At 39.2% G+C, this 17,708-nt stretch overlaps 2 protein-coding genes across 10 annotated transcripts in view; one reads left to right on the top strand and one right to left on the bottom strand.

Annotated features, from left to right (window-relative positions):
* The window catches only part of LOC141378483 (cysteine-rich motor neuron 1 protein-like), a 92,333-nt gene extending 78,714 nt beyond the window's left edge, over nt 1-13,619 (top strand). For all 6 annotated transcript variants that reach the window (XM_073927969.1, XM_073927967.1, XM_073927968.1 and 3 more), the window contains 6 exons: nt 1,618-1,860; nt 4,852-5,067; nt 5,287-5,502; nt 7,383-7,481; nt 10,073-10,242; nt 10,926-13,619. In XM_073927969.1, the coding sequence (XP_073784070.1) occupies nt 1,618-1,860; nt 4,852-5,067; nt 5,287-5,502; nt 7,383-7,481; nt 10,073-10,242; nt 10,926-11,063 (1,082 nt within the window). In that variant the 3' untranslated portion in view covers nt 11,064-13,619. The remainder of the gene's footprint in view (nt 1-1,617; nt 1,861-4,851; nt 5,068-5,286; nt 5,503-7,382; nt 7,482-10,072; nt 10,243-10,925) is intronic.
* A 1,701-nt stretch (nt 13,620-15,320) lies between these two features.
* eif2ak4 (eukaryotic translation initiation factor 2 alpha kinase 4) overlaps nt 15,321-17,708 on the bottom strand; it is a 113,202-nt gene continuing 110,814 nt past the window's right edge. For all 4 annotated transcript variants that reach the window (XM_073927947.1, XM_073927948.1, XM_073927945.1 and 1 more), the window contains exon 40: nt 15,321-15,533. In XM_073927947.1, the coding sequence (XP_073784048.1) occupies nt 15,476-15,533 (58 nt within the window). In that variant the 3' untranslated portion in view covers nt 15,321-15,475. The remainder of the gene's footprint in view (nt 15,534-17,708) is intronic.

The following is a 17,708-nucleotide window of genomic DNA, read 5'->3' as shown; positions in this document are numbered from 1 at the left end:
CCGGTTATTATACAGCGGGGAAAATAAGTATTGAACACGTCACCATTCTTCTCAGAAAACACACTTCTGATGGTGCTGTTGACTCGAAATTTTGATAACAAAACAAAGAAATCCATATATGCAAATCTAATTAGTTTACAAATGAAGTTATGCATAATAAAATAAATGACACAGGGTAAAAGTGATGAACAGATGAAGAAAGGGAGGTGTAGTTGGGCAGTGAAAGCCCAGACAGCAGCTGAAATCTCTCAGTAGTTCTTTAGGACTCGTCTGCCCTTCCTCAGTGTAAATGAACATCAGCTGCTTCAGTCCAACATCTACATTAGCAGCAGGATGAAGATCAAACCCTTTCAGCAAGACAATGATCCAAAACACAGCCCAGGAGACTCTCAGATGCTTTCAGAGAAAGAAAATCAAGCTGTAGAATGGCCCAGCCAATCACCTGACCTCAATCCAATAGAGAATACAGAATAAGCTCAGATTTGATAGACGAGACCCACAGAAACATCAAGATTTGGACTCTGTTGAAGTCTGTGAGAAACTCACACCTGAGCAATACACCAAGTCTCGGCTGGGTCAGTTGGTGTTTCAGTGTGGAGTTTGCATGTTCTCCCCGTGTTGGCGTGGGTTTCCTCCGGTAGCTCTGGCTTCCCCAGCAGTCCAAACACATGCGCTATAGGGGAATTGGGTAGGCTGGATTGTCAGTGGTGTATGTGTGTGAATGAGAGTGTATGGATGTTTCCCAGTGATGGGTTGCGGCTGGGAGGCCATCCGCTGCGTAAAACATATGCTGGATAAGTTGGCGGTTCATTCCGCTGTGGCGACCCCAGATTAATAAAGGGACTAAGCCGAAAAGAAAACGAATGAATGAATGTGTTGTGTCGTGTGTGTGTGTGTGTGTTGTGTTATGTGTGTGTGTTTGTGGAGTTGATTTCAGTCGTGTTCATTCTGTGTTCGGTCACAAGCACCTCATAAAATCTCTGCAGTTTTCTCAAACATCTGGATCACTTTTCAGCAAACCGGTTAAACATTTACAGGGATTAAAACATCACTGAAGCTTTCTAATAGAAACACACACACACACACACACACACACACACTGCTTAGTTTAGCAGAATCATTAATTTTTCTTCAACTTAGTCCCTTTATGCATCAGGGGTCACCACAGAGGAATGAACCGCCAACTATTCCAGCATATGTCTTACACAGCTCATGCCCTTTCAGCTGCAACCCAGTACTGAGAAATACCCGTACACACTTATTCACACACACACACACACACACTCATACACTACGGCCAGTGTAGTTGATCAGTTCCCCTATAGCGCATGTGTTTGGACTGTGGGGGAAACCAGAGCACCCGGAGGAAACCCACGCCAACACGGGGAGAACATGCAAACTCCACACAGAAATGCGTGTGTGTTCTTAAATTGCAGCATGTTGAGCTCTCTCTCTCTCTCTCTCTCTCTCTCTCTCTCTCTCTCTCTCTCTGCCGCTGTAGTATTGCCTCTTCTTGTTGAATCACTGAATGCCTCCTCCTGTTAGATGCTTCGGGCTAAAGCGTGTGCTGAGTGACTGAATGTGAATGTACTCTTCTGTCTGTTGTGCTTCTGTCAGACTCAGAGGTGTTGGTCTCCAGCACCAGCTCCTCCATCACCAGCGTCTCCTCCTCCTCCTCCTCCTCCAGTGGGTGTGTGTTATCGGGCGGCCGGCGGCTCCAGGATGGGGAGGTTTGGCATGACGGCTGCCGGGACTGTTTCTGCCACGCTGGGCGAGAGATGTGTGTGCTGATCTCCTGTCCTGTGCCCACATGCGCAAACCCTGTGCTCAGAGAAAACCACTGCTGCCCGACCTGCGATGGTATTTACATCAATTACTGGCTGATAAGTCCATGCTCAGTTGTGTTCAACACTGTAAAATACTGGTTAGTTTTTCCTCCGCTAAATGTGCATTATTACTCTCAGGGTTGCCAGGTCCAGGACAGTTTTCCAACCATGTAAGCGTTGTTACTCTTAGGGTTGCCAGGTCTGAGAAAATTGACCAACCATAGCATCTAACCTGTAAACATCATTACTTTAGAGTTGCCAGGTCCAAGGTAACTTTTCGGCCATGTAAGCATCATTACTATTAGGGATGCCAGGTCTAAGAAAATTGTCCAGCCTTTAAAGCACCATTACTTTTAGGGTTGCCAGGTCCAAGACAACTTTCCAGCCAAGTAAGCATCATTTCTCCCAAAGTTGCCAGGTCTAAGAAAATCGCCCAGCCTTGAAAGCAACATTACTTTTAGGGTTGCCAGGTCCAAAACAACTTTTCAGCCATGTAAGCATTATTAATCCTAGGGTTGCCATGTCTAAAAAATGTACCAGGTTTAAAAGCATCAATACTCAAGGTTGCCATGTCTGTGAGCCTTTTCCAACCGTAAAAGAATCATTACTCCTGTTGTTGCCATGTCCATGAGCTTTTTCCATTCTCACATCAGGGTTGCCAGGTCTAAGACAATTTTCCAGCTTTGAAAGCAAAATTACTCTTAGGCTTGCAGATCGAAGAAATTTTCCAGCCTCACACAGTTCCAGGGCTAAGAAAATTGCATAACCTTGAAAGCGACATTATTTTTAGGGTTGCCAGGTCCAAGACAACTTTCCAGCCATGCAAGTATTATTAATCCCAAGGTTGCCAGGTCTAAGAAAATTTCCCAGCCTTGAACTTACTCATCATTACTCTTAGTGTTGCCAGGTCCAAGACAACTTTCCAACCCTTTAAGCATCATTACTCTCAGGGTTGCCAGGTATAAAGAAAATTGACCAGGTTTGAAAGCATCAGTAGCTAGGGTTGATATGTCAATGAGCTTTTTCCAGCTTTGAAAGCATCATTACTCTTAGGCTTGCAGATCGAAGAAAGTTTCCAGCCTTGAAAACATCATTACTCTTCGGGTTTCCAGGGCTAAGAAAATTGAAGGTCCAAGACAACTTTCCAGCCATGCAAGCATAATTAATCCCAGGGTTGCCAGGTCTAAGAAAATTTTCCAGCCTTGAAATTACTCATCATTACTCTAAGTGTTGCCAGGTCCAAGACAACTTTCCAACCCTTTAAGCATCATTTCTCAGGGTTGCCAGGTCTAAATAAAATTGACCAGGTTTGAAAGTATCAGTAGCTAGGGTTGATATGTCAATGAGCTTTTTCCAGCTTTGAAAGTATCATTATTCTTAGGGTTGCCATGTCTATGAGCTTCTTCCAGTCTTAAATCAGGTTTGCCAGCTCTAAGTAAGTTGTCCAGCTCTGTAAGCATCATTACTATCTGAGTTGCCAGGTCTAAGAAAATTGTCCAGTCCTGTTAGCATCATTATTCTAGGGTTGCCAGGTCAAATAACATTTCCAGCTCTGTAAGTATCATTACTCCCAGGGTTGCCAGGCCTAAGAAAGTTGACCACCCTTGTAAGCGTCATTACTTTTAGGGTTGTCAGGTATAAGAAAAAATGTCCATGCTTGAAAGAATCATTACTTTTAGGCTTGCCAGATTGAGGAAAATGTCCAGCTCTGTAAGCATAATCACTCTCAGAGTTGCCAAGTCTAAGAAAATTGTCCGGCCTTGAAAGCATCATTACTCTAGGGTTGCCAGGTCCAAAACATTTCCATTCCTATTAGTATCATTACTCCCAGAGTTGCCAGGTCTAAGAAAATTGTCCTGTCTTGAAAGCATCATTACTCTTAGGGTTGAGATGTCAAAGAAAATGTCCAGCCTTGTATGCACTATTATCCTTGAGTTGCCAGGTCAAGAACATTCTCCAGCCCTGTAAGCATCATTACTCTTATGGTTGCCTGGTCTTAAAAAAAATAACAGCCTTGAAAGCATCATTACTTCCAGGGTTGCCAGATTTAAGAAGTTTGCCAACCTTTTAAGCATCATTACTCTCAAGGTTGCCAGGTCTAAGACAATTCTCCAGCCTGAAAAACATCATTACTTATAGGGGCTGCCAGACCTAAGAAAGTTTTCTAGCTCTAATAAGCATCATTACTCTTAGGGTGGCCAAGTCCAAGAACATCGTGCAGCAGCAGCTTTGAATGCATCGTTACTCTTAGGGATACCAAGTCCTAGAATCTTTTACCTTTGCTGTAAGCATCATTAATGCCAGGGTTGCCAAGTCTAAGAAAGTTTTCTAACCCTGTAAGCATCATTGCTCCGAGGATTGCCAGGTCCAAGAAGATTTTCCAGCCCTGTAAGCATCCTTATTCGCATGGTTGTCAGGTCTAAGATTTGCCCAGCCTTGAAAGTATCATTACTCTTGGGGTTGCCAGGTCAAGAAAAATATCTAACCATGTAAGCATAATCACTTTCAGGGTTGCCAGGTTTAAAAAAAAATGTCCAGCCTTGAAAGCGTCAATACTCTTAGGGTTGCCAGGTCTAAGAAAGTTTACAGCCTGGTAAGCATCATTACTTCTAGGATTGCCAGGTCCAAGAATTAATTCCAGCCCTGTAAGCATCATTATTCCCAAGGTTGCCAGGTCTGAGAAAATTTGCCAGCCCTGTAAGCGTCATTACTCTTAGGGTTGCCAGGTAGAATCAAATTTTCCAACCCTGTAACCATCATTAATTCCAGAGGTTTGCAGTTCTAAAAATATCGTCCATCCTTTTAAGCTTCATTACTTAGGGTTGCCAGATTCAATCGATTTTTAACCCAATGACATCTCAAAAGTAGCTATTGTTTCCCTTTTGTAACTAGAGCTCATGTCTGCATTGATTTGAAGTGTAGTGTTGTGTGTAAAGACATCAATGAAGGTTTTTTGCTATTATATATGCTTATTATTGCTAATCTGATCCTCTGTGTCTGGTTTTGCGTCTGTGTGTGTGTTCAGAGGAGTCGGGCAGTGGTCAGCTGGAGCCCGAGGACCTGCTGGTGTGTCGGTCTCCTGCCGGTCAGCTGTATGTGGAGGGAGAGTCGTGGAGTTTGGACGCCTGCAGCCGCTGCACCTGCAGACGAGGACGAGTGCTGTGTGACTCTGAGATCTGTCCGCCGCTGCTCTGCCACACACCTGTCAGGAGCACAGACAGCTGCTGCTACACCTGCCCAGGTGGAGAAAACACACACACACACACACAATAATAATAGTAATAAGTGCATCATCTGGGTATTTAAAGTGCACTGATTCTTTCTAGAATACAGTGTGACTGCACTACTCACACTATTAATGCTACAAAATGCTGTACAATAGTGCATAGGTAAGGGATGCACCTTTAGTGTACATGTTCAGGTGTGTGTGATGTAGATCATGTGTGTTTCTGTGTGTCAGAGGATGGTCTGGAGCTCCCGGTGGACGGCGGTCAGCAGGATTTCTGTGTGTCCAGCAGCGGTGAGGTTTTGCGGGCCGGAGACTCGTGGAAGGAGAACCCCTGCACCAGCTGCACATGCAGGAACGCCAGTGTCCAGTGCTTCTCCCAGCGCTGTCCATCTGTCCACTGCAGAGTCCCAGTGCTGCGCAAGGGCCAGTGCTGCCCACAGTGCCTCGGTACACACACACACACACACAGACAAACGCACACACTCTAGACACTAACACACATAGTAATGTTATCAATTTGTATCATTAAATAAGGGGGCATCATATCAGTCAAGTAAACTGTGGGTTCCACAAGACTCGGTTCTTGGACCCTTGCTTTTCACATAATATATGCTACTGCTAGACTATATCAATAAAACAAGTTCATTTCCACTGTTATGTCGACAATACTAACTCTACACACACACACACACACACACACACCTTTTAAGTTTCCCTATTTTATAGGCTCACCCCATAGCTGTAATAATGTTTCTACTGTACAGAATCTACACTCACCGGCCACTTTATTAGGTACACCTGTCCAGCTGCTCGTTAACGCACATTTCTAATCAGCCAATCACATGGCAGCAGCTCACTGCATTTAGACATGGTCAAGATGATGGTCAAAGCGAGCATCAGAATGGGGAAGAAAGGGGATTTAAGAGACTTTGAGCGTGGCATGGTTGTTGCTGCCAGATGGGCTGCTCTGAGTATTTCAGAAACTGCTGATCTGCTGGGATTTTCACGCCCAACCATCTCTAGGGAAATATCCAGTGAGCGGCAGTTCTGTGGGTGCAAATGCCTTGTTGATGAGGTCAGAGGAGAATGGCCAGACTGGTTCCAGCTGATAGAAAGGCAACAGTAACTCAAATAAGCACTCGTTACAACCGAGCTCTGCAGAAGAGCATCTCTGAACACACAACACGTCCAACCTTGAGGCGGATGGGCTACAGCAGCAGAAGAGCACACCGGGTGCCGCTCCTGTCAGCTAAGAACAGGAAACTGAGGCTACAATTCACACAGACTCACCAAAACTGGACAATAGAAGATTGGAGAAACGTTGCTGCTCTGATGAGTCTCCATTTCTGCTGACACATTCAGATGCTCGGCTCACAATTTGGAGTCAGCAACATGAAAGCATGGATCATCCTGCCTTGTATTAGCGGTTCAGGCTGGTGGTGGTGGTGTAATGGTGTGGGGGAGATTTTCTTTGGGTCCATTAGTACCAATTGAGCATCAACGCCACAGCCTACCTGAGTATTGCTGCTGACCATGTCCATCCCTTTATGAGCACAGTGTCTCCATCTTCTGATGGCTACTTCCAGCAGGATAACGCAGCATGTCATAAAGCTCAATCATCTCAGACTGCTTTCTTGAACATGACGATGAGTTCACTGTACTCAAATGGCCTCCACAGTCACCAGAGCTCAATCCAATAGAGCAGCTTTGGGATGTGGTGGAACGGGAGATTGGCATCATGGATGTGCAGCCGACAAATCTGCAGCAACTGTGTGATGCTATCATGACAATATGGAGCAAAATCTCTGAGGAATATTTCCAGTAGCTTGCTGAATCTCTGCCATGAAGGATTAAGGCAGATCTGAAGGCAAAAAGGTTCAACCCGGTACTAGTAAGGTGTACCTAATAAAGTGGCCGGTCAGATTATTTGCTTGTTTTAAGTAAAACTCACTTATTTTTTAACTCAATATTTCTGAAAACAAGACTATATGCTTGGCTTGTCTAGAAAATGCTTCTTGATTTAAGAATTGGTCGACATTTGAACTAGAAACCAGACAAAAACCTTAAGAACAGCATTTCACACACACACACACGCAGAGTGAAATGAAGCTGTTTGCTGGTGTGTGGATCAAACAGAGACTCTGTGACAGAATGAATCCAGAATGTTTTCCAGCAGTGTATCCGCATGTGCTTCCTGTTCTCAGATCAGCACATCTCGTCATCAGCTGCCACTGTTTTCTCATCTTTTCCTTGTTTTCCGTGCTGGAGTGCCTCTGGAGGAGGTTTGTGTGATGCTGATGATGTAAAAGTGTGTTTTCTGTGTGCAGACGTCAGCTCTACGACAGCTCCAGTGTTTGTGTCGAGCGCAGAAGCTGAACAGCAGACTACTGAGAGCTCCTGGACTACACCAACACTGAGTGCCACAGGTACACACACACACACACACACACACACACACACACACACACACACACACACACACACACACACACACACACAAACAAACGTGCTTTAGCTCTTTATTGCATATTTATTGTTTATTAGTTGGTTTCATTTTTAATTGTTTAATTTAAGTATTTGTAATCTTTATTTGTAAATAATTTTTTTACTATTTAGATTTATATTACATTTTTTTAGTGTTTTTTTGTGTATTTAGTGTATTTAGTGTTTGTATGATGGAAATTATTAAAATGATTTTTACATTTTTTTAAAATTATTTACTTATATTTTTTTTAATAATTAGTATTTTTAATTAAATGTTATTCCTTGTTTTTTTGTCACATTTTGTTATGTTTTTTATTAATTAATTCTGTTAATTTATTTATTTATTTTTTGAATGATGGAACACTACATTTAGATAGTGAAGCATAAAGATATGTGAATGTATTATACAAGTTTATAAGAGGGCGACGCAGTGGTGCTGTGGGTAGCACGTTCGCCTCACAGCAAGAAGGTCGCTGGTTCGAGCCTCGACTCAGTTGGCGTTTCTGTGTGGAGTTTGCATGTTCTCCCTGCGTTCGCGTGGGTTTCCTCCGGGTGCTCCGGTTTCCCCCACAGTCCAAACACATGCGGTACAGGTGAATTGGGTAGGCTAAATTGTCCGTAGTGTGTGTGTGTGTGTGGATTTTTCCCAGAGATGGGTTGCGGCTGGAAGGGCATCCGCTGCGTAAAAACTTGCTGGATAAGTTGGCGGTTCATTCCGCTGTGGCGACCCCAGATTAATAAAGGGAATAAGCCGACAAGAAAATGAATGAATGAATGAAGTTTATAAGATCTTCCTGATCCATACAACTTCGTGCCTTAGCTTTACATATAACTCTGGCACAACTAGTCATGTTGAACATTGTCCCTGTATGTATCTACATGTATATATGTGTGTATATATATATATATATATATACACACACATATATAACAGTTGAAGTCAGAATTATTAGCCCCCCTGAATCATTAGACCCCGTTTATTTTGTTCCCCAAATTTCTGTTTAACGGAGAGCAGATTTCTTCAACACATTTCTAATCATAACAGTGTTAATAACTCATCTCTAATAACTGATTTATTTTCTCTTTGTCATGATGACAGTAAATAATATTAGACTTGATATTCTCCAAGACACTTCTATACAGCTTAAAGTGACATTTAAAGGCTTAACTAGGGTAATTAGGGTAACTAGGCAGGTTAGGGTAATTAGGCAAGTTATTGTATAACGATGGTTTGTTCAGTAGACTATCGGGGAAAACAATTTGCTTAAAGGGGCTAATAATATTGACCCTAAAATGGTGTTTAAAAATCTAAAACTGCTTTTATTCTAGCCGAAATAAAATAAATAAGACTTTCTCCAGAAGAAAAAATATTATCAGACATACTGTGAACATTTCCTTCATAAAAAATTCACCTGTTAAAAATCATTTGGGAAATATTTAAAAAATAAACAAAAAAAATCAAAGGGGGGCTAATAACTCTGACTGAAACTGTGTGTGTGTGTGTGTGTGTGTGTGTGTGTGTGTGTGTGTTAGTATGTATGTATATATATATATATATATATATGTGTGTGTAGTCTATGCAAAAAATTGCCCACCCCTCAGTGGCAGTATAATTATGTGCTTTTTCTTCATAAAAGAAGATCGATAATGTCATGTTTTTCCCACATACAAGCAGAGTTGCTCCACAGTTTGACAAATATTTCAGCTATTGGACAACATCATGTACTTTTGAGGCTGTGAGAATGTAGTTGTTCAGATTGCAATTATGCAGTTTATTTATAAGGACAGTGCCTATTTTGAAATATTTATAATTTCTGAGAGACAGCGCGTAGGCGTCCATTAGCCTATCCACAAGACGGCACCAGGACCACATAACAAGCCCTTCTTAGAAGATTAAAACTGTGTTTTGTAACTACAGCTGATCAAATCATTAATAAACTGGTTAGTGATATTCTAAGTCGATCTCTCTCTCTTGTATAGATTGCAACTGTGCAGTTTGTTTATAAGGACAGTGCCTTTTTTAATACAGCTACTTTCCTAATCCGGTTCTCAACAGTGTTATGCAGAGACCTCATCTCAAACACCCCCTCCTTAAACACAACAGCAGTCTGGTAGTGATTGCGTTGCTTTTTTCAGGGTTAATTATTGTGATATCCCGATTGCAACAGAGAAATACTGTAGACTGTAACACTGTAAGAAGATATCTCTGTGGACGGAGGGCATTCATGTCAAGTTCAGCCTTATAATCTTAAAATGTGAGCAAAATCAGCTGTTTTGTCATCACTTCAGACATTACGCTAGAGAATCATTCAAACACTAGCTCTACAGTGATGTTAGTGAATGAGTAACGGCTTCTGCTGTTCTGATGTCAGCTGCAGATGTGAATGAATGGCGGAGGAAAGTAGTTCCTAATACATGTGTGTGTATAAATAAATAAATAAATAAATAAATAAATAAATAATTGGTACTGAACGAGTGAAAGTGCTGCTGTCAGCATTGTGGTTTTACATGTATGTGTGTGTGTGTTCTGCAGATCTGGCGCAGGCTGTCCCGGGTCAGATGGAGACGTGGTTCATCTATCAGTCTGCAGCCTGGATTCTGTCCGGGATCCTGCTGGCGCTGCTGGTTTTCATGATCGCCGTGATCCTGCTCAACAGGAGGAAGAGCTGCGTTCAGATGTCCTGCTACGGCGCTCCCAAAAAGGTACATGACACAAACATGATCAACCACCGGCCCCTTTTCACAAGGCGAATTTAACCCAGCTCAGTGGTCACCTTACAGCAAGAAGGTCGCTGGTTCGAGTCTCGGCTGGGTCAGTTGTCATTTCTGTGTGGAGTTTGCATGTTCTCCCTGTGTTGGCGTGGGTTTCCTCCAGGTGCTCCGGTTTCCCCCACAGTCCAAACACATGGGCTATAGGGGAATTGATGAACTAAATTGCCCCTTGTGTATGAGTGTGTGTGTAAATGAGTGTGTATAGGTGTTTCCCAGTCCTGGGTTGCAGCTGGAAGGGCATCTGCTGTGTAAAACATATGCTGTAATAGTTGGTGGTTCATTCTGCTGTGGCGACCTCTCTGTACAAACAGAAAAAGAGAAGTGTTTTTAATAAAGTGCCTGGTGCATAGAGAGGAAGGAGTTCACCCTATTCAGTAGGTGGTTTGTCAAGCCCACTCACCTGTATGGAGCACACAATATAAGCCCAGGGTGTGTCCAATAGTGTCCAGCGTGTTCATCTATGTGCAGGTGTGTGATGTTCAGAAGTGCAGGAGTGATGGTTTTGTTCTCTTTCACTCAATGGTGCTGTAATCACAAATGTTTAATACTCCAGTTTAACATCTTGGGATGGAAACACAGCTAATGTAGTGTTTATATATGTGTGTGTGTGGCAGACGGTGATCCTGAAGAAGCACGTGAACATGAACTCGGTGGTGTACATGGAGCCGTCGAGAGAAAACTCTTTCCAGAGCGAGTCGGAGCGCTTCTCCATCCCTCGAGCCAAACTGGCCAACACAAACGTCCAGCGCTAAACCCTGAGCGGATCGACCTGTGCTTTACTCACTGCCGTCTCGCTCCACGGCGGAGAAAACCAGCAAACGCTCAGAACAGCAGCGCTGATCAGCACCAGAGCTGGACATCGGTCTCCACAGGCCTTACAGGACAGTCTGACCACCTGTACATTACTGTCAGAGACACACAAGAAACACACAACAACTACACAACAGCAGCCTGCAGCCCACAGCAACCATACTACAGTCATGTAGAGGATTTACCAGTGTTTTTGAACCACAATAGAGAACATTTTACTGTAAATATACGATAGTACTTACATTTCTTTGTTAATGAATGCTCCAGCAGTTTTAATTAAAGTCAACTGGTAATAAATACTGTAGTGTACATTAGTTTTACTACAGTAAACTGTGGCGATTTGTAGTATAATATACCCTATAGTTGAAAAAAAACTACAGTAATGGCTCATTTGTTTATACTACTGTAGTACCATAGCAACTGTAGAATCACCACAACAGATTGATTACTGAAGTTGTTACCATAGCAACTGTAGAATCACCACAACAGATTGATTACTGAAGTTGTTACCATAGCAACTGTAGAATCGCTACAACAGATCAGTAACTCTAGTTATTGTGTTACCATAGAAACTTTAGAATCACTACAACAAATCGATTACTGTAGTTTTTGTTACTATAGCAACTGTAGAATCACCACAACAGGCCATTTACTGTAGTTGTTGCGTTACCATAGCAACTGTAGAATCGCCACAACAGATCAGTTACTGTAATTGTTGTTACCATAGCAACTGTAGAATCACCACAACAGATCAGTTACTGTAATTGTTGTTACCATAGCAACTGTAGAATCGCCACAACAGATCAGTTACTGTAATTGTTGTTACCATAGCAACTTTAGAATCGCCACAACAGATAGATTATTGTAGTTTTTGTTGCCATAGCAACTATAGAATCACAACAGGTCCTTTACTGTAGTTGTTGTGTTACCATAGCAACTGTAGAATCGCCACAACAAATCAGTTACTATAGTTGTTGTTACCATAGCAACTGTAGAATCGCCACAACAGATCAGTTACTGTAATTGTTGTTACCATAGCAACTGTAGAATCACCACAACAGATCGATTATTGTAGTTTTGTTGCCATAGCAACTTTAGAATCGCCACAACAGATAGATTACTGTAGTTTTTGTTGCCATAGCAACTATAGAATCACAACAGGTCCTTTACTGTAGTTGTTGTGTTACCATAGCAACTGTAGAATCGCCACAACAAATCAGTTACTATAGTTGTTGTTACCATAGAAACTGTAGAATTGCCACAACAGATCAATTACTGTAGTTGGTGTGTTACCATAGAAACTAGAATCACCACAACAGATCAATTACTACATTCTTTGGGTGTACCACATTACTATAGTTGTGTTACCATCGCAACTATATAATCACCTCAACATTTCGATTCAAGTGCTTTACTAGTGTACTTCATTCATAAGGTTCAAAAACACTTCAGTATTTACTTTGTATGACTCGTAGTTCTTTCCACATGGGATTCCTCCAGAGTAAATCAGTTTACATATAGAGCATTGTACACGCCATTCTTAACTCTTTCCCTGTCAGTGCTTTTTAAAAATAATCTTGCATCTGCGGCAGCATCTTGCATGATTTTCACCTTTGCTGATCCTCAGAATTTGTCGATCCTCAGAAAATGTAGAGCTATGAATATATTTTATATATCATAATGAACCAATCCTCCGCTCAAAAATACAAAAAACAACAAAGGCTTTTTACTGTTTAATTATTTAAATGCAGATGATTTTGACCAAAAAATACAACCATATTCAACAAAAACAAAAATATGTATATGTTTTTGGTGCATTTTCAGGCTATGCACACACACAAACACACCTCATTTCTGGGGAAAGAGTTAAAAATGTAATTACTATTATTTTCTCCATTTATTAACGAAAAAATTTTCTTTCTAAGAGCGTCACCGGCTGATGCTGTGTGTTACTGTATCTTTAAGAGATGACCTCTGTTGTGATTGGCTGACCACTGCTGATATGTAAATATCTGAGGTCACATGATAATACGGATGTGAAATTTCAACCTTTGTCAGCTGAACTGATGCAGGTTCATTAGCATCACAGACGTTTCCAAATAGAAGAGTTTGATATTGTGTGTTAAATGTCTGTTTTCTTCCCGAAAGGATTTCAGAAACAATAAATCTTCATCAACATCATCATCATTGTGGTTCACATGGGAATTAGAGCGAATGCTTTTGTTTGATACATGTACAAAAAAAAAAAACATTAGAGGAAAGTATCTTATTTATTTTTTCACATTTATTTATTAATACTAAACTCTAGTACGTGATTGCGGTTCTGTCTGTTCTGTGATGTTTGGCGGAGAGAGAGAAAAGCGACCCAAAGCTGCTGTACAGATTTTGTAAGGCGTCTGTCTGCTTTCTATCCGAGCTTTATTTATTTGAGCCGTCAGTCTGATCTCTCCATGTTCAGCTGTAACCTGTTTTACAAATAAAGAGCAATTGTGTGTGAACGCGACTCTGATGTGACTTTATGTGTGTGTGTGTGTGTGTGTCTTTGATTTCAAAAAACATGTATAGTTACACCTCATACAAATGAAATGGACATGATTTATTTATTTATTCAATTTTAGACTTTCAGTCTGGCAGGCAGACAACTGTAGAATCGCCACAGCAAATTACTAAATTAGTTACCGTGGCAACTGTGGAATTGCCACAACAGATCAATTACTATGTTCGTTACCGCAGCAACTGTGGAATCGCCACAACAGATCAATTACTACTGTATATTCGTTACCGTGTCAACGATACATTTGCCGCAACAGATAAATTACTATATTCGTTACCATGGCAACGGTAGACTCGCTGCAACAGATCAATTACTATAATCGTTCCCTTAGCAACTGTAGAATCGCCGCAACAAATCAACTACTATATTCGTTACATTGGCAACGGTACAATCGTCACAACAGATCAGTTACTATATTAGTTACCGTGGAAACGATACAATCGCCGCAACCGATCAATTACTATAATCGTTTCCTTAGCAACTGTAGAATCACCGCAACAAATCAACTACTATATTCGTTACATTGGCAACGGTACAATCGTCACAACAGATCAGTTACTATATTAGTTACTGTGGAAACGATACAATCGCTGCAACAGATCAATTACTATAATCGTTCCCTTAGCAACTGTAGAATCACCGCAACAAATCAACTACTATATTCGTTACAGTGGCAACGGTACAATCGTCACAACAGATCAGTTACTATATTAGTTACCGTGGAAACGATACAATCGCCGCAACAGATCAATTACTATAATCGTTCCCTTAGCAACTGTAGAATCACCGCAACAAATCAACTACTATATTCGTTTCATTGGCAACGGTACAATCGTCACAACAGATCAGTTACTATATTAGTTACCGTGGAAACGATACAATCCCGAAATGTCCCCACACCACGGATTTGAAAGACGCCGGTGCTTCCTCGTACTGTTGCCTTACTTCACCGCTGTTTGCCATGTTAAAGTGTGGAATAATGGTCAAGCGCCCCCTAACTTTAGAGCATTGAATATTCACTCGCGAGGAGGAGTTTCCTCATCAGCTGGTACAGGCACACACAGTCAATTCAGGGAGATATAAAACGCACATGAAATAGTTCAACGTAAAATCAGAAAAAAACGCAATTTACAAGCGCATATTGAACCGTGGATGTTGTACCGAACGGTTCAATATTATATTGAGAATTGTGGCATCTCTAGTGGCAACGATACAATCGCCGCAACCGATAAATTACTATATCCGTTACTGTGGCAACGGTAGACTCGCCCCAACATATCAATAACTATAATCGTTACCTTAGCAACTGTATAATTGTCGCTACAAATCAACTACTATATCCGTTACTGTAGCTACTGTAGAATCAACACAACATCAATTACTATATCCATTACCGTGGCAACTGTAAAATCACCACAACAGATCAAATATTCGGTATATTCGAGTAAAAACTCTGATGCTCTTTTATCGTATTTTTTTGTGTGTTGACATTAATAATTCCAACTTCACCATAATATCATTTATTTTCATGTTGTATTTTGACTATTTTCCCAGATAAATAAATAAATAAATAAAATGCTGCATGTAAAGCAAATCTACAAAATCTAGTGATGGATATTAATGAAAATCAAGAGGACACATGTTAAGGGAAAATACTTTATTATTTCAGCTGTGGACTGTACAGTATTGTGATTGGTTGCTGGACCCTTCAGATCAGGCTTTGGCATTAAATCTGCAGCTCACAGACACTCGACTCATCTGTAAAGGGGAAGATCTGCAGGAAAACACTCTGTCACTCATTCACAGGAGGATCTTATAATAGTCATCTCTGTAGCTGTAGAGGACCACCACTGACACTCTGAAAAACACACACAGCATAACACATGCACAGTTAAAAAGCAAGACAATATGATTTATGTTGTTCAGCATTTACTGTGTAAATTGTAGTTCAATTTTTCTTCATGAGTTTTGAGAATTTGAGATGATTTTCTGAAGACACTGACAGACATCAGCAAACAGAACAACATCTGCACTGTCTTTAAATGGCAGAACTCTGAATATCAATGTGGATGAGGAACAGAATTATAAACAGCTCCAGATTTGACTAGAAATAAGCTTGATTCTCCACATTCTTCACAACAACAAAAAAAAGACTCATAATTTAACTATAAATACATGAAAAATAAAGAGTTTTTCTCTGAATTTTGTGTTGATTCTCAACATATACTTCAACATTCTTCTCTAAGTTTAGCAGGTTTTTACACACACAAAAACGTTTCTTCGGATCGATATAGTTTTTCATGAAAACCACTGATAGTTTTTTTTTTGTTTTCAAAATGTTTCATGTTTTCAATGAAGAAATCACGAGTTTTACATCAACGTTTTAAATTTAACAAAATCTTTTTGTTTACAAATGTAACTTTTTTCATGAAGACTTTTTTCTCTACGTTTAAATAAAACAATAAAAGAACGACTTTTCTCACTTTTTAACAAAAAGCTACTTTTTTCTCTAAATATAAATAGTCTTTAATTGAAAAATGCAGCCTTTTTCCTCTAAATGTAAACAGTTTTTCACTTTTTGAACAGAAGTTTGATGAACAGATGATGATTTTTGTCTCTAAATGTGATGACATAAATGATAAAACAACTTATTTTTCCAGAAATGTGACTAGTTTTTGACAGAAATGCTGACTTTATTCTTTAAATTGAAAGTTTTTCAGAGAAAATTAAACCTTGTTTTTTAATTCAGCAAAAAAAAAAAAAAATTTAACCGAATTCTCCAAATTTAAGTTGTTTTTAAGAGCTTTTTTTTCTGCATTTAAATAAATTATTTAAAAAAAGACTTTTCTTAAAATGTAATGTTTAGCGAAGAAAGTTAAACAAAAATTTTGACTTTTCTAAAATGTAAATAGTTTTTTCAAGAGAAACTGAACGTTTTACTGCAAACTGTTAATCTAAATTCTTTAATAAAGTGTTATCTTTCTCAGAATTTAGCAGGTTTTCATGAAAATAGATGACATGTTACCTCTCATAAGTTGTTTTTTTTTTTAGAAAAACTTTTTTCTCAAAATCTAACATTTTCAATAATAAATGACTCTTTTGAACTCTTAAACTTCTGTCTGAAGTTTAATGAAATCTAGTTTTTAACAAATGATTTTCATGAAAAGCAAGTTTTTTCTAAACTTTTTTTCAAGTTTTTTACAGAAAATTATTATTTGAAAGGGGGTTTTAAGGTCTTTGATTTCAAGTTAATTGTGTATATTATGTTTAATTATTTATAATACTTGTGCAGGTTTGTTTTTCTAAATTTAACAAAACCTTTAGTCTCCAAATATTTTTTTTTTGCATGAATTTTTTTTCTCTACATTAAAATAAATAATAAAATAAAAAATTCCCAAAAATTTAAATAGTTTTTATCAAAAAATTACCTTTTCTCTAAATTTAGCAAGTTTTAATGAAAAATCCAGACTTTTTTTCTATAAATTTAAACAGTTTTTTTTACAAAATATGAGAACTTTTACTGCAAACTGTTAAACACAAAAATTATCATGACTTAGCTCAGAATTTAACAAATTTTTCATAAAAATCAATGACTTTTTCTCTCTCAAAATGTGACTCATTGCAAAGAAAAATGATTAATAACTTCAAAATAAAAATTCAATGACTTTAAAAGAAGATGTTTTTTTCTCTAAATTTGTTCATGAAAAACAGCTTTTTTCCTCTTTTTTTAGAGACGATACACTTCTCAAAATGCTGTTAACATAATTTTTCATTTTAAAACAAATTTTCTCTAAATTTAAATAGTTTTTCACAGAAAATGCCGATTATAATATAAATAAATATTTTTTAATTTATGGAAAACTAAACATTTTTCATATTTTTTGTGAGTTTTTCTTTTTGAGAAAACAAATTAAGAAAATAATTGCTACATTTTGTGAAAAAATTCCTAAAATTTAGACATGTAAATTGTAAAATGTAAAAGTCTTGATGAAAACACGATAAATTTGGAGACAAAAAGTTTTTTGAAAAACTC

Source organism: Danio rerio, chromosome 17 (genome assembly GCF_049306965.1).
Source record: "Danio rerio strain Tuebingen ecotype United States chromosome 17, GRCz12tu, whole genome shotgun sequence".
Taxonomy (NCBI): domain Eukaryota; kingdom Metazoa; phylum Chordata; class Actinopteri; order Cypriniformes; family Danionidae; genus Danio; species Danio rerio.
This window is presented reverse-complemented; position numbering and strand designations above follow the sequence as displayed.